Genomic DNA, 25,435 nt, shown 5'->3' with positions numbered 1-25,435 from the left:
CCAGAACTGTTGTAAGAAAAATGTGATTAATTAATTGTGAAATATTAGTGCATGTGGTTGCTTTCTAATACTGAATTCTCATGGAAGAAACAGAAAAGTATCAGGAACCTGTCATGCTTTTCATATGAAATGCATATTTCATAATGATTAGTACACTTTGCAAAACAGACTTTCAATTTACAGACATCAAGATATATCTGATATATATCTCTGATATATTAATTTACTGTGCCCGAAGGGCGCACGGCAAAATATTCAACATCCAGATATCTCTGATTTATATATGTCTGATTTATCTATGTCTGATATATGAACGTCATGCAGCTGAACGGAATGCCGAAAAATATTGTTTGACATTTTAAAGAAATGTGCCCGAAGGGCACGCCGAAAAATTTTAAACATAAAGGTATCTCAGATATATATATACCGGTATGTCTGATATATTGAAGTTTTGCACTAGGACGGGGCTCTGGAAAATATGTCTTATTATTATGAAAGTTACGCGTCCGAAGAGCGCGCCGAAAAATACAACTGCATGATGAAATTTGTGGCTGGCACAATGTATGAGCCATGTCAAAATTCAAAAACACACTGAACCCCCTATTGGGCATTTCAAAAACATGGTGACCCCCCTATCGCCGAAGTCAAAAACAGGGTGACCCTCTCCATGAATCCACCGCCCCCACCCCCAGGCCAAAGAAACTGACCAGTCCCTAATACGTTGAAAAATGTGAGAATGTTTATTTTTCGTGTATCACCTTTCATCCTAATCAGCTACTGCTACTGCGCAGCGCCCTCAGTGTAGCTATTTTCTTTACTTTACATACTCCCTCTTCACATGACAACTTATTGATATTTCGTGTACTAAAATGTGCTATAACGAAAGTTTTCTGACCGTATTATTTATTTTATTATTTATAATGAAACCTGTTGTGTTAAACACATGAAAACGTCCACATAAAAATAACAGAATATCATTAAACTGTTCTACCAGTGGGATGATGATCAGTGTTTACACTCACTGTCTCGACTCTTTCCGCTGCTGAACTTTTGAGCCAGAAGTTTGTGCAGTGATTGAACCTGCAACGTCGTTGGAGAAAATGGTAACTGAAACGATGACGTTTTCGTAGTTTTTCGGTTTCTTCACATAGTAATTCGTCTCTAAGACCTTGCTGAAATAACATTCAATTTCTTTTGACGACTTTTAGGAGTTCAAAACTTTCGCCGTAGTTGTGGTAGTGGTACTTCTGGCCAACGTCGCTGTACAGGGTAAAGATCACAAGGCTCCGTCGAAGGTAGGGCTGAGTTTTGTGGAGGGACCGTGGGCTGAGAGACCATTTCCGTTCTTTTCTTCTCCCCCACCAAGGACTCTTAAAATCGCAAATTTCGATCTAACAAATGCAAACCCGTCCTGAGCCGTGTCCTCGTTAATAGGAATACCTTGCTGGCGAGTGTCCTTACTGAGTCCGTGGTTAAAAAGTCTTGAGCAGTGGGGATCTGAGTAGTTAATTGTTTATATCGAGTTATTGTGCGGCGAGCCAGGGTCGGTCATTCATAGAGTGAACCTCGCTGATGATTCCAACGACTTGTTCCTGGAGTGTACGTGGGTGGGAGAACTGCTAGCCCGGGGACCACCGCCGTCGACTTCTGCAGAATGGTGGCAGCCAGCGTTCACATAAAAACACAACAGAAATTTTAGCCTATCCCTTCCTGCGTAGTATGCTTTGCTATCGATGACGTACTCTGGTCTCCCGTTAGTTCGGTAGGCGGAGTTGTCACGGTAACCCGTTGACCGAAATTCGGAATGTTTGGTATGCCTCATCATGCATACGCTATCGACGCCAATTGTTACTCCAGGTAGTCACCCCATCAGAGCTTTCTGGTGACGTAATCATGCATGATAATAACTGCTTGTTTTCAGACCTTTGAAATCAAAAGAGCTAGCTGCCAATTTATGCAGATTACATACAGCTATATTTAGATTCAAGTTTGCAGAGAAAATACAGTCAGTTTAGTAATCTGCTGTCAGCTACAATGGGAAGCTGCAGTGATTTGTTTGCGGACCTGTGTCCTGTATGTCCCAAAGTTCTGATGACAGTTTTCACAGTGTAATGTGATACAACAAAACTAGATTACAGTGGCCAAGTGGCAATTGATAGGCCTGTAACTCAGAAACTACATGGAGTACTAGTAGCTTCTGTACTTGTCACGGCAACACAGTAGGGCCTCACTCTTTCCATTCCACTGCCAAAATGAGAAAGAAATTTCAACATGATTTATGCACCGCCAATCTTCAAGTGAAAATAGGCCTGCCTGTTCTCTGTAACTACTCTTTTTTTTCACAATCTGTGTGAATATTGTCATAATCATGGTAACTATTTTCCACATTATGGTGTTGTTTGCCAGCTCTTTAGAGGTGTTCACAGTGTTAAAGTTCAAGGGCCTCAGTGCCAACCCCAAATACCCCCTCCCCTTTATGATTTTAAACTCCTTTCTGCATTGGTGATGGGTGATAAAACAATAGTTTTGCCTCAAAGCTTTTGTGACAAATCACACCATTGGCAGACAGGATTTGAATGTTTTCTCAACACATTAAAGAAATTATAATGCTGGTGCTCAACAAATTGTGTATCATGATCAAAGGATTAGCTTGCAGCATGGAGCTAGAAATGTTTCTATCTCCATGGATGTTTGCAGTATGTGAGTTTAGTCACATCAGCTGTAGAGGAAACTCTCTCCCAGATTGTATTATGATTCATCGCCATTACGCAACCAACACCAACAGCTGATCACATCAGTTTTACCTCTTGCATAACTTTACACCGGTCATTGTCTGTGTGGTCAATGTCTGTGTGGTCAATAACAGATCGTGTCTACTTGTGGAAGGACTTCAAAAATTCATGTGCAAAACTCGTTTCTCTCAATACCTGCATGCATTTTTTATCAGCCATTTTTCTTGCTTTTTAATGTGTTTTAAAATTGTAGCAATGTTGTTTCCTTATTCAGACCACTGCAGAGACTGTGTTCAGACTTGGGTCCAAAATTTTGGCTTGGACACTTGTACATTTGGTATGTTTTTTTTCACAGCAAGTGTTTCAAGGCGGCTGCGTATTCATATGAAAGCCAGGCTTGAATGCACATTGTACCAGCGTGGCAAAAGTGTATCTTTCAAAGCTCATGAACTTAAAAGAGAATTAGTTTCTAGCAATAAGTTTAATCAATTTTACTGCTTATATATCTGGTGCCGTGTTTGACCTTAAGTTTAAAGGCCCAAATTGCACTTGATCTCAAGTCTATACCAATAAATGCTGCAATAAATTCTGGGTCAAACTCTTCAATCATTGATACTGATTGTCTCTGCAATGCATCCTAATTAAAGGAAAAGTGACCTTTAACCTTTAATGATATTTTCACAAATTTTCTTGTACAAAGGAAACTTTAAAATTGTCCTAGCTTACCTCTGAAGTGTGTTGAAATACAAATTATTAGCCCTTTTAATACACTTTGCATTTTGTATATATGCAATGTTTCCGTTGAAAAGAAAAATTCTAAATCTGAACAGAAATTCAGTTGTCAACAGTGAAATAGGACACAACACTGTGGTGTCAGCAATATTAACTGACATATGGCATTATTACACGTACAGGCCTGTGGTCATCTTCACATCAGCCAGTGGAGTAGACCTGTAACCAAATAATTATTTGAGACTGACTGCCTGTGATTGACTGTAAAGAGTTGTGTATTACTTGGCAGACAAATGCAGGAAGAGATCAAAACAAGGTGTCAGTGGGATATTTGCACTGCTCTTGTTTGTTTGTATGATATGAATAGGTAGCAATCACAGTTGCAATTGCGCTGGAGTTGACAAATCATTTTCAGATTTATTTGAATGGTTTTGTATGACAGCCAAAAAATAATTGTTTACATGTAATTACTCTACCTCAATTTCCACCAGCCCACTTATCAACATGGTAGCTACCAGCTGAATAATTCAGTTGTCTCTTCAACAGGCAGAAAAAGGCAAAACTACTCCTAGCCATGCCATACAATGTTGACACTGGCTCATGACCTCTGGTGGAATTGCTCACATCTCCACTACAAGTACCAGCTGAATTTCATGTGCCCTAGTGCCCTAATTGTAATTTCAGTCATCTCTTTCTACACTTTGTCTGTCCACGGACGTCAATTTTTTATGTCCATGGTCTGACTCATGCTCACATTGCTGCCAAAGCTTATCTCTCCATACAAGATTACTTATTGTAGGCCCTTGAAGATATCAAAATGTGTGCATAGTTACAGGGTTGTTTGGTTTGTGATATCACAGAGAAGTCTGCTGATTTGAAAACGTTCACCCCTTATGCTACACATAGTGTGACACTGACAGAGTTTTGACTTGAATGCTGTCTGACCCATCCACTCAGGAGGAAAATAGAGTAGGTTGTATTTACCTCCATGGAGTGTTTTGCGCAAGACAAATAATACAGACTTAATTAAAGACTTCCAAAGTGTACAGGTCCTGTGCACCTGTCTCATTCCACGCCCAGATTGTAGCCGGTTTATTGATTAATTTGGATCAGAGATGGACATCAGGATTAAAGTAATCCCCGTCAACACTGGAACACCCATGGTAAACATGCACAGGCAATGCTAATGGCTGTTTGGAAGAATTTGACGGGAGTTCAGTAAATTTTGTTAGTCAATAAACTCAAAAAATATAATGGTTTTTGTCTAAGGAAGCCGAGTTTGCTGTCAAGACCAAGTTGTTTGTTGTCTCAAAGTTTCAACTCGTTCATTGAGAAAGCATATCAAATTGTCTGCAGTCAGCACCCTGGAAAATTAGTTTCTTTTTGTAAGTGTTGCTTCAACATTCCAGCTTGTCTAAGGTGTTGCCACTTTGACAGGAAACAGTTCAGTTACTTTCACTCGTACTGATGAAAGTGCAGGCAAACACATGTACTGTATATTAATGTAAATTGTCAGCAAACATTTTCAGCCAGGACTTCTGCCAAATCTGCTGTGTGTGTGTGTGACTTGTGAATCATTGGTTATCTGCAGTAAACACACTGTAGCCCCTTGTGGTCTAAACCAGTCAACCCATTGTCTTTCCACTGGAAAAACACTGTATGGCTTCACTAAAGTTGGCAGCATTCAAGAAGTACAAGTCAGTGATGTATTTTGTCCAGTGGCATTTATGATAGGATCTCAGTTTGTGGTTGTGTATGTACCACGTCTTCAATGTTGACCTAAAAAGTTGTCAAAGTGAATGGTTCTTGAACCAGTTTCTGAGTTCTGTGAAAATGAACAGCTGACACAGTGTTGATAAGAGTCAAGCTTGGTGTTTTGTGTACAGTCTGCAGGATCCAGATTGTCCTGTGAGAATTAAACAGGCATGTATTGCCTTCCACAAGCAACTTATACACTGTGGTGGCCATTGCAAGGCACTCTAAGCATATACAGTGGAGCTGAGCTGTCACTGTGTCAGCTATGGTTTTAGTCAAATTAATTTTTTATTCCATTATTTCATTATGACGGAACTCTCTACATTACTGGAAAAATTAACATAAATGCAAATTTTATCTCAATATTACTAGTGAACTCTGTATTCATGACACTAAAGATAGCCACCCCTATTTGAAAGTGCGTCCACCCTATGTCATTTGTAAGTGGTGAGTTTATACACACACACAGTAGCAAAAGGTGTGACTCAACAGTAATATGCAAGACACTGTAGTGTAAACTTGCAACAAAACATTGATCTACAGTGAAAACATATATACATAGAATCACTTAGCTGTGCAAATATGGAGAGAGTTCACATGTAGGCGTTGCTTTTAATTGAAAATGTCTACTTACAGTCAAACCAGGATTGGTTGCTTGGACTTCTCACCACTGTGTACCATACAAACATGCCAGGGCTGTGTGTACAACAGTGTACAGGAATGTGTATTACGTTTGTAGAGCACACAATCAGACTCTGAAGAGAGAAGAACTGTACATGCTTACTGTTGACTGTTCTCATGTGTATGTAACATTCCATGTTGTTTGTTGTTGCCATAGACTCACTGATAATACAGACATCAGTACAGACTATGTTGTACTTTTCGTCTCACACTTTCATTCTCTTTTTGCATTTTAAATGGACTCTCGGGGATGAAATATGGTCATTTCCCTAGTGTCTGACAATGTTCCAAGTCAATTGAAAAAAGCTGCAAAAAGATACCGCCATATGTAATGGGGCTTTAAGAACCCAAGCAGCTGTGATATTGAATTACAATATCTAGCAGCGTGTATCTGTGTGATTGTCCCTGATTTCCTGTAGGTCCTATATACTCAACTTGCCAAATCAGATGCCAAATGCAAAAATGCCACTGATGATTGTCTTTGGATGTAGGATGCCGTATCAATTTATTTTGGTTGATTGATTGATTGATTGATTGATATGACTTATCCTTGTGTCTGTCTGTTAAACTTTTCAGGTTTCCAATTTTCCATATCATGCCCTATAGAAGAGAGAACATAAACTTGAAGGTACACTGTAGTGTAGGCATGGTCCTAAAGTGAAGTATCCCAAACTGTAAATGGGTATTCTAATTTCCTATTCAAGGCATACGGCTGGTTTCAATGTGTGAGATCTAATTGAAAACTTCTGACAGGGTGACCTAAGAGTTCAACACTTGTCAAGGGCTGTTCATGCAGTGTGTACACTTTAAGTATACATATATGCAATGTTTGTGTGAGCTAACACAATTTGAGGCATTACCATGGTCCAAAGTAGTATGGAGTCCATCCTTGATGCAAATGGGAATACAAATTCTACTGTGCAGGGCGTACCACATACTGTATAAGCACACAGTGTATATCATTTGTGAAATATCATGGCGATTTCTTTGATTTGAAATATCATGGCGATTTCTTTGATTTGAAATATCATGGCGATTTCTTTGATTTGAAATATCATGGCGATTTCTTTGATTTGAAATATCATGGCGATTTCTTTGATTTGAACTCAAAGAGAAGCCATTGGGCAAAATTGTTGTCACTGCTGGTCTCAGTCCTGATCCAACCAATCAAACCCATCACCTAAACAATTGACACAATTAGATTTCACATTTTTTGGACTTCCATGTGGCCGTACATTTGCACAAGATTAGTCATAAGTAGTGCGTATGACTTTGAAGCGTCAAAATCTCAACAGAGGGAGCTGGCTTTATCAAATCTGACTTCATGTTGATACCAGACCCACACACAGGATAAGCCTCATTAAGGGTACCCCAACCTTGTTTGTTTTCAAGGCTGTCCAAGTGGATGTGCGACCTCGGTGTACACACTGACCTTGTGACCCCAAATGATCGTTGGGTCAGTTCAGCATTTATTGTTGGAGTCCCGGAATGCATGCCTGGCAGTTATCCTTCAGTAACCATAACAGCCATTGGAAGTAGAGTTTAAGTAACCTTGTGATTTGTTTGATAGAACGGTCTGTCTGTCATTACGCCATGCAAGTTTCTCTTTTACTACAGATATTCCGAACACTCACAGAAGCAGCTTTGCAGCCAAAATGTTCTTTAGGATCATAAAAAATGTCAGGTCGAGAACTATTCGTACAAAAACAAAACTAAAAATACACAGACAAAAAGTCAAAATCAAACCTGAGGGATATGTAGCGAACACAAATTTAATTGGAAAACTTAGACAACATTAAGTTCAAAGAATGAATGTTTTACGGTGGTCTCAGACCCTGGAAAACACTTTCTACTTCCCCAGAAATTCAACTTTGTAAGGTAAATGAAAGGGGATGGTGCGATAAAGACAAAAGTCAAAGGTCATCAATGACAGGAATTCCATTGTCCTGGTAAATTGAATTCTGAACATACACAGGATATTCATTTGAATATTGTCACTGCTTCCTGTCAATGGACTGCTGTCTTCCATGCATTGAGTCTGAGTGGATGTTTACAAAAGACAGTATGGCCATTTACTTGATTTCCTGCCTACTGCACATCTCCTTTAGAAAAAGTTAACTCCATTATATGAAGTGCTTGAAGGAGAGACGATGTCAGTGAAATGTCTTTGACTTCATTGGAAGAGATTAAAGTATTGTTAGGTTGACTTCAAGGCTGATGTTTATGTTCATTGACGCCGCAGGCATTTACGTGTAAGTGCGTTATTTGTGTTACTTGAAAGTTGAAAGGAAGTTGAGTTCATTGGTCTGTGTTATGACAGAAATCATGGTACATACACACGGTTGATGTGTTCTTTTCTGGCTGAGGAATGTCAGGTTTGTTTGCTGCCAAAACTATGTCGTACCCACTTCATTGTTCCAGCGGTTGTTGTGGAGGAGAATTACATACCACACATGCATTCCGTTCATGTACCAACCTGATGGGATGGAAATTGAAATAAAAAGTGTGATTGAAAAATAAATTTGGAAAGTCACCAATTCTTTGAGTGACACAGTTTTCATGAAAGGGTTGGTGAATTTTTCATAACTCACAGGGATTGTTGTCTTGAATACATGTAAATGACAGTTTGTATTTACCTAGCTACATGTACTCATTTATGTGCCAAGTCATTTTATACAACTGACACTGCCTCCTTTCTGAGAAGATTAATGTTTTTAAATTTAACCAATGATTTTGTTTTAACCTTTCAAGCTGCAGATATTGTTACTTGGGACACCAAAGAGTTATGTGGAGATTGGTCGAGAAATATTGATAAGGCCCTTGAAGTAGAATTCATTGTTTGCCATCTGCATGCTGGTAGGTTTTCAGGGAAAATTAAGAAAACAATGTTAACACCATTACAAAACAATATTATTTTTCCAAAGGAAACCGGGTAAAAATTGACCTTATGCTAATACACTTGTGTTGTCTGTGTTTGGTTTATTCCCTGGCTGACTGGTAGGTTTTTGAAAAATCCAAGGACGGCAAACAAAGAATTTTCTTTAAATGGCCTAAGTTTTAACATACAATTTACAAAAATTGATTTGTACTTTTGTACAGATGTTGAAGCAACTGCTACAGGACTGTAATCAGTGAACTTCATAGGCATGGGAATTAACTCTTTGTGGGTCAAAGGTCAAGTGCAAATTATTGAACCTTGGGAAATGTGGTATACTCTAAGTATTGTTTACATCAAAAGCTTTCAGAATTGATCCGGAGAAAGCATTTTGTGGATAAGGTATGTGTGTCCTTAGAAGAAATCAATGATAGTATTTGAATTGACTTCTGGGACTTCCCCAAGGATATATACTACAAAGTACATGAACTGACTGAATACATACATGTACATACTTCTGGTATCCTCAGAGTATTTATAGACAGTTGTAGTTATAGAGTACATTGTAGCTTACTGTAAAATGTCTTTTGTAGTTAGCATCCAGTTTTCAGTGAATTTAGCCAATTCTGTCAATTCACTAAATTAAGATCCCGCTAATTTAAACCCTTTTCCTGCCAAGTCGGTGAAAATCCGCTTGAAATTCGGTGTAGCCAGAATCTAAGCACTGGTGACCGTTATTCTCCCAACCCGGTGGAAATCGGGCCCTTTTTGGGTACCCCCTTTCCTGCCAAGTCGACGGCACTATGTTTTGCTATCCCCTGTGCGTTTAGGGGTCATCCGAGGAGAGGTTTTCTGACAAGGAACGCCTTTTCCCCTCGAAATGAGTTCGCAGGGAGTCGATAGACAGGGAAAGGTGCAGAAACCTGTCCGCCAGTCCCCCACGCCTGAGGGGGCTGGGGTTTTTTTACGCTTTTTAGCGGACTTGGCAGGATAGCATGGTGACGTTTTCTGGCGGAGTTGGACGTACTTGGCTGCCTGGCACTAGAGAGATTGCTGCCGAACTTGACCAACTCGGCAATGCTAATCTAGAAGGCTACCTCTTGCAAACGACTTGGCAGATGGTGCCGATGGTGCGAGACGAAAGTCACTTATTCAGTATGTGCGTGACTGAAAATGAGAACGTATTTTTGACGGGACGGCTCGACTTGTTTCCTCCGATGGAACGGATATGAACGACTTGGAAATACCATTACAAACTGGTGTCCGACGTACTAAGCTGGGCTTCAGCTCTGCAAGTTCAAGCCAGGCAACGTCCTTCACCACCTTGGCCGTGCCATTCAATGGACGTAGCTTTGGATTTTTATTTATTCCATCGTCCGAAGTATTGGCTCTGGTTTGCAGGCAAACGTATCCTCTTGCCGATGCATTGGTAACTACATACGCTGTTTGCTGTACAGAGAATTCAAAAGGTGACATAAGGTCAATATGCTACGGGGATACCGCCTGCACTTAGCAGGGACTGCTTTTGTTATGCAAACCAGCTAGCAGTACAATATGGCTGGCAGGCATGTGGACACGTCAATGGCTAGAACAATGGAAGCATATTGCGTTGTACCCGTGCATCGCAAAAGTGAGACTGACGACTTGGGTGTAGTGACTGGTTATCACTGGTTAGCTGCAGCCCAATCCATGTAAGTACAAACCCGTACCTGACTGAGGACCACTCGATTAAGTCGGTAATGAACGGTAACACTCGTAAGCCAACTCCCAAATGAGCTGGCTAAACTACGTGGAGCTGTGCTTCAATGGCTCAGCCATGTCGTTAATACAACGGCAAAAACGTAGTTTTGTGTTACACTGTCAAGTCGTTGAAGGTACGTATTCAATTGACCCTACCCTGGGGAAACAGGACAGGTTTGCCGGTGCTGCCGCACCCCTAGCACGACCCCCAGGGTCTCTGACCAAGAGACGAGTGAGGTGATGTTTGTGCCTAGCGGACATGCGCAATACTGAAGGAGTTTATTTCAGAAAAAATAAACATGAAACCGCAATAAAATGACGCACTCCCAGGGGCAAACAAAGCCAGTGACCTCAATTTTTTTCTGCAGTAACCCTTGAGCTCCTTCCCCTGTCAACAGGCTTGTAGAAATTATCGAAGTCTAACACGTATAAGTACGGCTAAAACTACCCTGAAAATGGGCAATTTCTGCCAAAATGCCTGGCAGGATAACGTGCAGGAGAGCCAATCTTTTGCAGGCACATATTATGGGGCGGTTTTCTACTGACTTGGCAGGATAACGGACAAGGGCGCTTGGCAGGAAAAGGGTTAATCTTTCCCCTATATTTACCATGGTATAAATGTCATTTGAGATAAATTAAAACATGTTTATCTCAATGAAAATCTGAAAACTCTTAACAATGTGCAAGTGAAAGTGTTTACAATACTTTGATAATTGTATAGGTGTTATTTATATATGATTTGATTTGCCCACAGTTGTTAGTTAAGATCTGTTTGCCCTCTCAAACTATCTATCTTGACTTCAGTGTTTATCAGATATCAGAAAGAAATTTTTATGTACATTTTTAAGATGTAACAACAGACAGCTCGATGGAAGTTCACCTAAGCAAAAATCTTCAATTATATTGAGAGCAAACACAACTTGTTACAACCATAGAATTGAAAACTATATGAAGTTCAGAGTCTTGTAATGAAATTGCAGTATAGCTGACATGTGTGTCAAGGCAATCTGGCAACCAAGGCAATCTTCTGCCAGATTGAGAGGAAATCTTGTCACTCACTGGGTAGAACAGATCTATACATGTACCGGTACATGCAGTGACGTATGCAAAGTTCCCAGTGTAGAGGTTATGTGATTGATTTTGTATCTTCACATCTTGAGAAACAAAGCCATGTAAGTTTATATTACTACTGTATTTACAGGGCTGTTTCAATCGATCAATCAGTCGAGGGAGTCCTTTGATACGCATACGTTGAAACGGTAGTCACTCTGCAAGGCCAGTATGAGACATGGTTTTCTATGCACTGTAAGTGTTAGCCCTGCGTACGATGCTGTGTGTTGGCCGCTAGGCTACAACACACAGCATCGTACGCAGGGCTAGCGAGAGAGTTGCCAACATCGACGGTTATTTACGAGAAGTGAATAAAAGACTGGCATTTTTGGAAGCGGTCGAGTAGCTGAGGTAGGCAGGGATACAACTTGGGCCCAAGAACGCTGAATTTCGGCAGTAATTTGGCTTTTTACGTCAAGTCCCAAAATGGATTTGAAGTCACCGACCCTATACGTACGGGTCTTTGCAGGGCTGTGGTGAGCGGGGCTATTAGCTGTAGCGGAACACAGGGCTATGTAAGTGTATACCGTCGTACAGTGTGGTCTGTGTGAGCGTGACACTGCAATATGCATGCTGGTGATGCCTTGGCTGAAGAGAACTAATTCATGTGGAAAGTGTTTTGTTTTCCATGAAAAACAGAAATATGTCGGACAACATCGGTGTTTGCATGTGTGTTCAAGCTCAACTAGCAGATCGTAGACAAACACTGCTGGCTTTGTTGGGGCACAACTGCCGGTCCATAAAACGTCTTGTTTAAGTTTTACAGTTCTTTGCTCCAAGTCAGTGTTGAGTAAACGTTCGGTAGTTGCTGATACTGTCCGTCAGGTGAAGATTCTCAAAGACGAAAAAGGAAAAGCCATTATCAAATCAAAATTATCATAACTAGGCGAGATAATTGGTACATGTGTAAGCTTGATAAGGAATGCTACATCTGATTGTCTGTGTGCTGTGTTTAGTTTGTGTGAAAAAAGTCACATGATTATCCCTGACATTGTCAGTGTTGGGTAGTGAAATACAGACACAGACGTGCATTTTGATGCAACATGATAAATATCTGGCTTCTTTAACCCTTTTCCTGCCAAGTCCATATTTCACCACCAGGTCAAGATGGTTAAAATTAATGAAACACAACGTATTCCATATGGTGTATTTTAACATAATACTGTACATTTTAAGGCTGTTGAAAACATAATACTGTAAAGTTGATTTTTTTGGGACAAAAGATGCTATAACATACCAAGCCAAGTGGGTGAAAATACGTCATGTTTTGGCTCAATACGCTTTTACTGACTTGGCTGATGGGGAAGGAATACAGTTATTACTGTCTGGCAGGAAAAGGGTTAAGTTCTCATACTCCCACACACAGATTCCTTGAATTTGATAATATAACTGCCATTGGTTTGTCCTCAATGAAAATCTTTTCATAAAGGTTATCATGGAGGACACATTGAGGGCACTTGGTAATTTTTAAAACACAGCTATAAAACATGATGAGGCAATCATTGATAGATAATGGTGGGTAATTACTGTACATGTACTTGTAATATTCATGGTCAGATATTTCAATTGTGCTGTACAGATTAAAGTGCCCTCTTGTACTGGTACAGTGTTATACCCAGAACAGTGATTGCTAAAAAGCTGAAGTGAGAACTCACATTCCACGATCAAGTGAAATAAATCTGGTCCAAGTGTTTACTTTGAGTTTGTGTATCAGCAATTAGATCAACATAAATTGATTGTTTTAAACTGCCAATGTAAACTTTCAATCATTTAGCGCCAATTTGTGAAGGTTGATTTTGTAAAATAAACTAGATAATGAAATAGATACAGGAGGGGGGGGGTTGATATTTACAGTGTTCAGCTATGGGGCCTTGGGCAGTATTCATGCAGTCTTTGTATGTACATGTATGTATGTGTTTTGCCGTCCAGTGTAGCAGTGTAGTGAGTGTACTGGCTGTTCTACTGTTACTGTGATCACCAAGGCTGGTTCTACACAGGTTCAAAAATTAATTAACCCGTAATGTGTTCATGTATGTGTCATCAGGCCTGCTTTGTCTTGAAGTCGTTATGATTGTTTCGGACAAGTTTCTAGTGCAGTGTTTATTGTATACAGAAGCCCTATGAAGTTGCAAATAATTGTTCAATGAATGGAGTTGGAATGTATAATCATTCAGCTCCAAGTGAATCACAGCGTCCCCGTAACCAGCGAAACTACAGCACACCACTGAAGCTGGTTTAACCTGCTGCTATCTTAGGTTCTCATGTTCTCTGTATTTATAGATTTGTGTGATTTTGCCCTTTGACTGAAAACAAAATGGCAAAATTATTTCTTTTAAGGTTCATGTCATTAAGTTCAGAAGTCTGGAACTGTCACAGGCTCATCTGGCCCATGTCTGTGTACCAAGTTATGTTATAGTATTGCGTCCAGCAAGGCAGTGTAAATGTAGATAAACAATTTGGCACTAGAGGAGTCCCAGTGTTTGTGAGATTTACATGTTCTATTATGTCACCAGTAACCATGATTGTATCATGATCTGACTTTGCAATTGTTTGCTGCAAATAAGTCTTTATTCTCTGTCTGGCCAAATCTAGTAACTGTACAGTTTAACCCTCTCACCACCATGGTTTGTCCCAAATCAATTGTTTTCTATGGTAAAGTTGGACCTGTATACAGGGAACTGGGGGTGAAAGGGGGCAAGTCTTTTATCAGCTTTATCTAATAGGAAATTAACAAACTTGATAAAAATTTCAATGGAAAACAAAGTGCTAGCACCATGTATGTACTCAATGTCAACCAGAAGTAATCTGAAAACCAGGGATCGAGAACTGCCCCTTTAAATGGACTCAATGTAAACATGACAGAATACAGAAATGCTGCTTATCAGTGGCTGCATTATCTCAACTGTTGGTGAACCAAAAAAAAACCCAGTTAGTCTTGCGATAGATTTCAAGCAGCAGTTTTGAAAAAAAAACTGCACATTCATTTGCCATGAGTTTGTTGATATTCTCCTCACATAATGCAGGTCAAAGTTCACATCCTATTGGGTGGCCACCCTTACCAGACGCATAGGTGTCTCCATATTGAAATCTAGTAGAGTACGGTTTCTTCAACAGCAAATTCTTTATTCAGCCACACTGGAATTCTGTGTCTCATTAATCCCTCCTTGCTTTACAAATCCACTTTAGTTGGTTTAGTAGTACCCTCTATGCCTTGTGTTACTTCTCTGGGAAGTCAATACATTGAGGTACAGTAGTAGACAGCTTTTGATTTGCAAGTTATGTGTGTTTTGAAAGTCATACAATACCCTGCTGCCTTTGTCTGCAATTGCGATGGAGTAATGCAAAGTTTCAGCCAATTACGTCATGTCATTTCACTAGGACCACTGCTGCCTGCTCAGACAAGGGAGAGCTTTTGTCTCCATAGAAAATATGCGCAAGTTGGTTTGTTAGACTCCAGAGAAAGTTTGCGCTAGTCTACTCTAGTAGACATGGGTACAAATCTATGTAAGATGTATTAGGGGGTATCTTGAAGGTATTTTTGAATTCAAAACAGACCTTAGCCCGTGTATAATAATAACCAATTAATACCGGTACATTTAAACAAGCTGTAGCTGATGGGTGTATTTTTTAATGCACATACACTAAAGTAGTTTTACTCGTAACTGTATGATGTAGGTATCTCAGTTTTGTGTCAGAAATTCCCATTACATCCATATATATTATATATATATATATATATATATATATATATATATATATATATATATATATATATATATATATATATATATATATATATATATATACAGTGCATGAACTTTGCTAGGTTCTAGCATCATGTTGTCAGTCCATTCACCACACAGATTATATAATTAAGCAATGTTAGCACTCTTACCACTAGATTTTGACCAGTTCTTGACATGCACAAGCGATAATGAGTGCATATATGAAGTGAACTGGTCAAATCGAGTGGTATACCATCGCTGGGTATGATTTATTGCTATTATATCATAATAGTATATTGAAATTCTGGCATGGAACGTTGAAAAAGGATTTTGCTCAGGCCGAGAGCTCACGCGTGTGCCAGCCATGGTTAATCACTAATATACCATGGTTCTTTTCATACCTCAACCAATCAGATCGCTGTATTTGCACCATCAATATACTGGTCTGATATAATAGTGTTTATAGGAAGCTCTTCACTTGTATTTTGTGTAAGAAAAAATTGGATCGCTTTCTCAAATTTGTCATCCTAAAATAGAGTGACTTTGAATAACAAAGTTATCAAACCTCAGAAATGTCCGCCCAAAGGTGTTTTGGAATATGACCATAGATTTTTAAACTGCTCAAAACTGTAGTTTCTGTTCGAAATGGGGGCTACACATGGGAAACTTAGCAAACGATGGAATGGTGCCATCAGTTGTGTAACTATAACCTCTAACAAGGGTGTTTTTGTCTTTGGCAAACTTTTATATAATTCTTCCCTTGGCAGATTTAAGTTTATTCAAAAACATACAGGCAGGTAGTGTACCAGACATATCTGGCAGCTATTGAATGTGAAAACAAAATGGAAATTTACAGGTCTGTTAATGTCCACGGAATGCATGCTATCCTTGACAGGTCACGAACACTGGTGTAAGTGAAAACTTTTCAAGTTTTCTGTTTTAAAGAGAAACACATGTCATCTTCATAGAGTCCAACTGGGAACAGTTGAACAGTGCATGGACTAAATTTCCTTTCATGTCATCTCCTAGCATTTGCAGACATTGTGCAGTGGCATAAAAGAATTTTAGTGAGGAGTACAAAGTGGTTTCATAGGCACATGGTTATAGTGAGTGGAGGGTATTACATTCTGGTAATTTTGTATGGAGGAAGAGGATGTGTTTTTATTATTTCAAACTCACAAGGTTTTTTCGTTTTCTGAGACAATGTTAGGCTTTGGGAAGTAGTCGGCTCAATATCAATACATAATGTACTGAATGGAAGTTTTCTTGCATCAAAATAAACTTCTGGATTCAGTGGCTGTACCCTGTCAAGCCTTCACTTTCTTTGGAGGTTCGAGATTGCGATAGAGAATCGTGGCATTTGGCCATACCAGTGATAGTAAGAGGGGTAAAGTTGGCACAATGCCTGCAAAAGTTTTCCACTGAGAGCCAAGTACCGGTACTAGCACCACCAATCTCTGGCCCCTTCACTAGACGATGAAACTTGCCAGATGTACAGGGTAGAGTGCAAGTTGTCCTGATACAAGATTAATCTCTGACAGAACACCAGAGTACATAAATTATGGATCAAGTCACTTAATATGCGGTAAATGAAAAAATATAAATTCTCTCAGGGTCCCTTCTGTTAATAGGTGTTTCTCCTTTTAAACTACTGTGAGTACTCTTTGCATTCAGAATTAATGAACTAATTGAATGCAATCCTTATTAATTCATTTCAATTCAACTGGTGTAGTTTCGATGTGTTTTCTACAAGTTTTGTGCTGTTGAAGTAAAGTACAGTTTCTTACTCTCCAAATCATTTTGAAATGCCCAGTGTTCAACACATTCACGTAGCCACATTGTGTGTTCAGGCCATTGTTGTCATCAACAACTCAGATTTCATCTGGATGGTACCGAGACATCCTTTTTTTAATGATTGCAAATACACAATTTTTAGATAATTAGCTATATTTGTAAGGCTTGAACTTTGCATTTTGACATATTTAAGGAGAAAGAGATGTTTTTTTTCAAAAGAAAATCATGAAGTTATCAAATGATAGCCATTGCTCAGAGTACAAATACAGTAGTAGAATTTGTAGAGCAAATGACATTGTATAGATTTGATGTATTGCATCATTTAAAGTACTTGAGTAATAAGTCACTCTTCCTCATGGAATAAAAATGACATTTTGTAATCAAACTATCAGAAAATACATGTATGTCTTCCTGTTACACACGTCACCAAATATGGCAGGTACAGGAAACAGTACTTGCTAATTGAATAATGATTTGAAATGGCCTGACAAATGCTTCCCCCGTTCAGGAAGGATGGAGTGAGAGAATGAACATAAATACATGTACACACTCTATGACTCTTTCAACTTATGTCCCAACCCAATGCTATGAGAGAAAGCGCCCTCACTTCAATGCAGTATATTTCCATCTCTTGTGAGATAAAAAGGTATGCTTTATCCAAAAAAAAGAGTTAGAAAAACAGCCGAGTCAGCGAACCTTTTCCTGACTGTACTGTAGATGTTGGCTTTGTATGTAGTTCTTTCACCGCTCACACAAGAATGCATATCCACTCATCTGATCAAAAGATGTACACTGTACCAGTGTAGGCATCAAGTACAGCTGACTTGGTGTGTGTATCCCGTATGAAGTCGTAATGAAGCGAAACGATTTTCAGTAAACAACTTGAAGTGAATGACTAATTTGCTTATATGTATGAGCCAATGTTTTGTAAGGCTACTCTGTAGACAGCCCAGGTACATGTCAATTGTCATGGAGATGGCAAAGTCTGTTGACCTTTCATGATGTGGTTGGTATCCGGTGTTCACTGAAAGGAAGGAAGAACAAAAATAACTATTTATAGCATTTCAAGTCATACCATGGACAACAAATGCATACGTCATTTATGTCTTGAAGACCCCTTTCCTGAACACCCAATATACACCAATGTAAATGCTTATACTGGAAATACACATCCCACATCTGTAGTATTCAAGGCATCCTTTGATATTCATAGCCAAGAATTTTACCCAGTATTAAGGCTTCTTGATGTGCATATTGAGGAAACTTCAAAGTCACACATTTGCTGACTTCACTCCCCTATGCTCCCTGTGCTAAGATAACAGCTCTGTGAACGCAGTAAAACCAACAGACACAAATCTCACCAGAAGTGAGCTTTCAGGAGTGTTTACGTGACAAATAAAGCAAAGAAAACTTGTCACAAACTTCTGAAAGCTCCAAGAATCTATTGTACTTCCTGTGATGTCCTCAGATGTTGAGAAATTTATTAAATGTTCACTGATCCTTTGAAGACCAAAGTTTAGCCATTCAGCAGCACAACAGAGTTTGTAGACTTTAGAGGAAGACTACTGTAGCATAGAAAAAATGTCTAATTTTGTTGTTGTGTTGTTTTCTTTCACATTTTCCAGGAAAATCTCTCTGAAAAGGAAATAAAGAAGGAACACAAAAGTAAGTCTGCCATGTCCTTGTGCACTCCAAATGAAAGCCAGTTTTAAAGGGCGCCCCCACAGGTTGAAGAGGGGTTTATTTTGTTTTGTATTTAGAACCTGGCTTCTGTTGTTATCTGATAGTGTATATCTTCTGGCATTTGTGTTTACTGACTAGCAGAGAATAAAAGACTTGTTGAGTAGATATCAGAGATTATTGAAATGAAGCTCTGTTGAATTATGAATTTTTCCAGTGAACTCCCATGTTTCAGTTTTCATGAAAAAAGCAAGTTCAGTTACAAATGTACGTGTTGTTGAATATTTTGATGATCACAAGATTTGTCTTTGGTGATGACTTGACATCATTGCTTGAAGTGTCATCATTACATGTATACCATGTCTTTCTGTTTTTAGAAGAGAGGACAGTCTGTGAGAAAGAGAGAGTACAGTGTGGGTCAGGAAGGGAATGTGTTGAAGATGAAAACGGTGAACCTACCTGTGAATGTATAAAGGTAAGTCAGTTGTTCATTGTATGTTGACAGGTAGTAGCCAGGTTCATGTTTTCTAACCCTTTCACCACCATGGTTTGTTCCAAATCCATTGTTTTCTATGGTAAATTTGGACCTGTGTACAGGGAACGGGGGGTGAAAGGGTTAAATCCATATGAAGGGTTTATTTCCTGTAGAATCCATTGCATTAATTTATCAGCAGGGTATCTCACTTTGTTTATTCTCATGCAAATTTATCATTTCTTATCATGCTTCAAAACCAGAGAAATGTGGCTAAACGGGCAATATGCAGCAACTTGGAAGCTCAGAGACGTTTGTTTGGTTGATAAAGGTCAATCAACTATACAATAACCTTAGTTTCAGATTCTTTAAGTTGCTGTGAATTAATGACAATCGCCCAATCAGTAACAGCCTTTCGAGTTCCTGCACATTGGCCTAGTCTATATCATAGCATTGTTTTCACAAAATTGACACATAGGTACTAGACTATGCTATATTAATGTGAATTCCTTGATGACACCACTTTGGGATTATGCTGTGAAACACTATACTGCAAATTCTACAATAATGCCTGATTATGAAATGCCCCGTGCCACACAGATAGGGAAGTGTGTCTGTGAAACTGAAGAGTTTTGTTCTGTATTGTTTCTTTTCCAGAAATGTCCACCCAGGGAGGCACCAGTGTGTGCTACCAATGGCAAGTCCTATGACAATCACTGTGAACTTCACCGTGCAGCCTGTCTTGAAGGCATCAAGTTACACATCGAACATGATGGCCGCTGTGCTTGTAAGTCTTCCGTGATATGAATATTCATGAGCTGACTTCACATATGAAACCTGAACACTAGTCAGTGAAGATGGAGCTGATTTTACAAGATGGCTTTCAGTGAATTGACAAGACATATGCTGTTACAGCCCATAGTTGGTTATGTAATTTTACCCTTGACATTTCAGTGTCCAGAAAGCATCTCACAGCAAGCTTTCACAAATCTTCGATCTTTCTCGGCCAATCGATCACCAAACAGAATTTATATGGCAGATTTTTGTGGGTATTAGCAAACTTGGGGGAAGGGAGGGAGGGGGGAAGAGGGAGAAGGGGAGGAAGATAACGGATTATTGGCAAAACACTCTCCCGAAAGAAAAGTCACAAAACAAGTGGTACTTTCTGCAATATGCATGTATGGAGTTTACTATATTTGTGTTTTCTTTGTAAATTACCAGATGTACCGACCAAGGCACCACAAAGCAAGCCTGTAGTCTGTTACCAGAATGACAGAGACAGACTGAGACAGAAAATGATTGATTGGATGGTGGCCGAGGAAATTCCAGATGGTTGGTTCTCAGAAGGCAAATCATACAACGAAGTCCTCAAATCTTTCTTTAATGTGAGTGACCGCCCTGATCCCCTGAAATGGACTGCCTCTCTAAATCTGTTAATATGTCAAAGCCTTTCTCTCCTCCCTAAGATACATGAACACTTCATGTAAAGTGCTGCAAATTTACAACTGTATCAAAAATTTTATAATTCACTTACAGTGCGGGCTTTTGTTCATTTGTTTCACTTTGTTTGGATACATTCTTTTCTATTGACATTGCTGATAATGACATGGCATTTTGAAATATAATATGTATGCACATAAATTTTTGGTGCTCATTGGCATTTTTTATGAGAGTTAATCATTTATCGCAATGACATCATGTCGCTGCGCACTTCACATGCTTGGCCCTTCCCTAATGTGCATTGTCATTGTGAGAAAGAAACTGACACCATACCATAGTCAGGCAGAGTGGAAAACAGACGAGTCACAATTATTCGTATAAGGAATAGGTCAGTGATCCAGTTCAGTGCTATCAATGTCACTTGCTAAGTACACAGTGAGATTCTGTCCTGCTTGCACAGTGCCCTCACACAAATGTCAATCAGAATACCCTGGCTCAGCTTCTATCCTGTAAGCTCTTGCCACTTAACATTGCTAGTATCAAGCAAATAATAAATTAATTTTTTGATTAAATTACAAATCAATGGACAGATTGATTGATTGATTGATTTAATAATACATTTGTTTATTTATTTACTTATTTATTTATTCATGTACTTGTTTTCCTGTTTATTAACATTTATGTTTACGGTGACAATGTGCATAACAGAAATATGACCAAACAGGAGATGGAAAGCTTGACTCCAATGAGATGCTGAAATTAGTGGAAGGTAATGACACCGCGAAAACCATAGATGAGGAAATTGAAGAGATAGTTGATGAAGTTGAGAGTGAAAATGAAATTCTCAGGTGAGAAAAATTATACCATTTGATGTAAGAAAGCCATTTAGCAGTTAGTATTTCATTATATAGATGAGATACTCAATACAGAATTCACAGTAGCTACATTAGATAATGTATGTGGCATTTAAACACCAACTGCCCAATGAAAAAGGAATTAATATTTTTAAACTATCAATATATTCCCTAGGGCAATAGGACTGTGTTGAAACATTGCCAGAATTACAATGTGTGGCCAAATTATGGTACCACAGATATTATAATTGATTGCTGTCTATGAATAGGGTAACTGTACACACATTACAAAGATACATCAAAGAAGCTCTTCCACATGTTTCAAAGAGCAGTGTTGTCTTCCTACTTTGTAAATTGTCTTGTTTCTTTCTCTTCCATATGTCTTTTCTCAGAGGTCTGTGTGTGGACGCTCTAATCGACATTGGAGACGAGGACGCTGATTGGGTGTTGAACCTCAAAGAGTTTGAGAACTGCATGGACCCAGAGTTCAGCCCACCACACAGAAGTAAGTCTGTGAAACCCCTTTGTAAAATGAAAAAGCCGATGGCAAGACCAGGTGTGACTTAATGCCATCCTGAGAATTTTATTTTGCTGACTACGGTGAAAGTTTAGCTGAGAATGAATACATCAAAGTATCGCAACTGATTAACCTGCTCAGGCGGTTTTAGTCAATAACTCATACCATCCTGTATATGCAGTGTACCAAGCTGAGACAGAGAAACAAGAAGTACAGTGAAACCTGTCTATTAAGGACACCTTCGTGAATGGAAAAAGTGTCCTTAATATAGAAGTGTCCTAAGTCGACAGGTGAAATTCTATTCAAAGTGTAACTTTTGGTGTGATAAATTTGTCCTTAATAAAGAGGTGTCCTGATTAGAGAGGTGTCTGTAAGGACAGGTTTCACTGTAATACAAATTCAGTAGATCAACTAAATAGCTACAAAGGAATGGCTAACTACATGTAATCATTGTTACTGTGTATTCCTGTTTGTAGGGTGTTCATTGGAAGATGAGTTTTATGAGGATGGTGCCGAGACCAAGGTCAACTGTAACAGCTGGTGAGTCTATGTTCTGAACTTGATGTCGAAATTCTCTGCACAGAAAAGGTTCAGTTTACTCACACTGCAAATGAGATAGTTCTATGAAATGCACTCAGTTACACTATAATGTCATCCATCTTCAGAAGAGTTCTCTCTCTGTGAACAAAAGTTGGCGAAGAATGTGGCATTGAGGGCGCACTTGCCTGCTGCCATCTGCCAGCAGCAGCTTCAATACTGCATGCATTGTTTATATCTTTGTTGACTCTACCTCTTTTTGTGATATGTGAGTATTATATTTCAATAATGTACATATGCTATGAGGGAAGTTCAGTCATTTCTCACAAATTAAACCCCTAATTTCTGAACATTACAGCGTGTGTGCATGTGGTAACTGGGTGTGTACAGCTATGATTTGTGATGAGAGTGACGGAGACATGCCACCAATTGTTGATAATGGTGAAATCTCAGAGGAGGAGGAATATGACCCAGGTCAGTAGAAAGTCTCTTTCTTTTACATATAATTATCTAATCTCTGTAAGAAATATATTGGATCCATCCGTCTTTTTATCTCTGTAAGTCTGTAGAACATCTGTTTCATGCATTTACAACCCTGTGTTTGCTTAACCTTGAACGCACCTCGGGGACAGACATTCGGACTCTCAAACTTTTACAATTCACTTCTGATATACCACATGTGGGGGTTCATTTTAAAGCTCTTGGTGAAAGAAAACTTTTCACTGGCTTAGTTTTTCGAAATTCGAAATTTTTTATTTTTCTCCATAGAGTTAACACAGGGATGGCGGCCATTTTGAATTTCTAATATCGGTAAATCTTCGGTAATTCGTTTCTCTAGTATCAAAATTTGCACGGCAACCCCGTTTTTTTTCTAGATTTTGAAAGAGAATGATTGAAAGATTCCTTGAGGAAAGTTAGAGCAAAAGTTTAAGTCTTTCACTTTTGAGGCGCATACTACCTTAAGGTAGAGTTCACCCGAGGACAGAAATTCAGACTCTCAAAGTTTTACAACATTCTCTTTGCCTAGCACTTCTTGGGACTCATTTGAAACTTGTGGAGTAAAGAAAGTTTTACTGGCTAGTTTTGTGAAAATTTTGAATTTTATTTTCTCTATTAGAGGTAACACAAGGATGGCGGCCATTTTGAATTTCAAATATCGGTAAATGTTGGGTCGTTTGGTTCTCTAATACCAAAATTTTCCTATGACCCACAATTTTTTATCCTTGATTTTGAAAGAAAATGGTTGAAACTTTTAGCAAAATTTTAATTGTTGCCCTTTCGAGGCGCAAACTACCATAAAAGAATGAAATAATTGTGATTTGTTTCAACAGAGCTAGATATACCAGAAGAAATGACACAGGAAGAATTTGAGGCGTATGTGGCCAAACTCACTGTGGCTGAGAAATTTGACGACTGGGTAGACCCAGAGAAGGAGTTGGAGGAAGAAAGGACGGAGCTGGAGATCATTCCACTGGAGAAAGAAGAACCATTCGAGAATGCCAAGGATAAGAAACACATGAAGGAAGAATACGCCAAGGAGGATAAGAGTACAGAGAAATTTTAACTCACAAATAACTTCTCGAACATGAATTGTGTCTTGAATAGAATGCTCGTCTTCCATGTTTTGAAGTTTTTACCTTCCGAAGTGTAATATTTGCAACATGAAAACTCCAGCATTTCTGGAATGCCATCCTTTTTATCTTCATACTACTCTTTTAAAAGTTGAACTTTGACATGCCATTGTGCCCTCTGACCTTTGACTCTGCAGGTCAGTTTCTGATAACTATGGTGCTACAGCGTATTTTGTATCAAGTATTTTTTTGTTTGTTTTTATGTTTAGAAAGGAGAAGCTCTTATAAAGATATAAAGCATTAAGGAATAATAATAATAATAATCAAAATGTGACCTTCCTTCCCTATACATTGAGTGGGATGTGCCATCCTTCCTAAAAAATCAATTGAGTGTAACCAAACGTTCAGATGTGAGAGGGGTGGAAGTCGCCTAGCTGAGCAGTGTGGGGGAAGTGTGGTACTTATTCAACAGCAAGATAAACATCTTACTTAATCTTTGATATATTTTACAACTAGTAGTGCAAACATCTAGTTTCAACACAAATTAGAATGGGCACTAAGTTAGCGTAGATTCAATAAATTTAACAAAAGCACTAACCTAGGTATAGCATAGGCTGTACAAATCCATGTTAGAGCATTTTAAGATTATTTGTAGACATCCCATGACATTTATTCCGTTTAAGATGTTTAATATTGAAGTCTTCCATTGCCGAAGTAGAATGGGACTTTCCATTTACAGGGATGAGAAGGGGTGATTCCTTCATATTCTGGAGGGTGTCACTGCCTTTATCCACGGCTGTATGTTATATCACTTTGTCTCTATGCAATTAGGAAATGTGACAGTTCAGATATTGTGCGTAGTTCAGTGTTTAGAAACCGAACAGAAAATCTGTTCGTCGGATTTCCCGCGTTTTTTATCATACAATAAGTTTCAACTTGAAAAGGAAAGCTCATATCTCCAGTGTCCTTTATACAGTACAGGGTCCAAAATTTCCTTTCAAACCGTGCAGCCTTGGTAGGGACATACATAGTGCCCTCTACGGCCAAATATCACAATCCTTTGTTTTACCACATTAAGCGCACCATTGGATTATTTTAGAACATTTACTTCTAGCAGCTTCACTATGTGTTAACAAAAGTGTGAAACAAATCATAAATCTATTCTTTTAATGTACCTTTGACCTTGCCAATTCAAATAGAATTACCAGGAATACCTCAAA

General features: G+C 38.9%; 1 protein-coding gene across 2 annotated transcripts; it reads left to right on the top strand.

The window, feature by feature from the left end:
• Positions 1–816: 816 nt before the first annotated feature.
• LOC139127416 (follistatin-related protein 1-like) lies at positions 817–25,435 on the top strand. Of its 2 annotated transcripts, none has more exons than XM_070693339.1 (11): positions 817–1,103; positions 1,209–1,295; positions 18,770–18,809; positions 19,202–19,299; positions 19,954–20,083; positions 20,518–20,681; positions 21,445–21,584; positions 21,983–22,095; positions 22,584–22,647; positions 23,003–23,118; positions 23,976–25,435. In XM_070693339.1, the coding sequence occupies exons 1-11, from the start codon at positions 1,101–1,103 to the stop codon at positions 24,206–24,208; spliced, it is 1,188 nt and encodes a 395-aa protein (XP_070549440.1). In that variant the 5' UTR covers positions 817–1,100; the 3' UTR covers positions 24,209–25,435. The 2 variants fall into 2 exon arrangements, with proteins under 2 accessions (XP_070549440.1, XP_070549441.1); XM_070693340.1 differs by having other exon boundaries at positions 1,011–1,103; positions 19,205–19,299.

This window comes from Ptychodera flava, unplaced genomic scaffold (genome assembly GCF_041260155.1).
Source record: "Ptychodera flava strain L36383 unplaced genomic scaffold, AS_Pfla_20210202 Scaffold_31__1_contigs__length_3010019_pilon, whole genome shotgun sequence".
Lineage (NCBI taxonomy): Eukaryota > Metazoa > Hemichordata > Enteropneusta > Ptychoderidae > Ptychodera > Ptychodera flava.
The sequence above is the reverse complement of the archived record's forward strand: the minus strand, read 5'-3'. Positions and strand labels throughout refer to the sequence as shown.

What these genes read in the sequence shown, in the direction of transcription:
- LOC139127416 (XM_070693339.1), top strand. An exon ending in ACATGATGGCCGCTGTGCTT is followed by an intron (nt 20,084 to 20,517) that starts GTAAGTCTTCCG and finishes GTAAATTACCAG; the next exon opens with ATGTACCGACCAAGGCACCA. An exon ending in AAGGTCAACTGTAACAGCTG is followed by an intron (nt 22,648 to 23,002) that starts GTGAGTCTATGT and finishes TGAACATTACAG; the next exon opens with CGTGTGTGCATGTGGTAACT.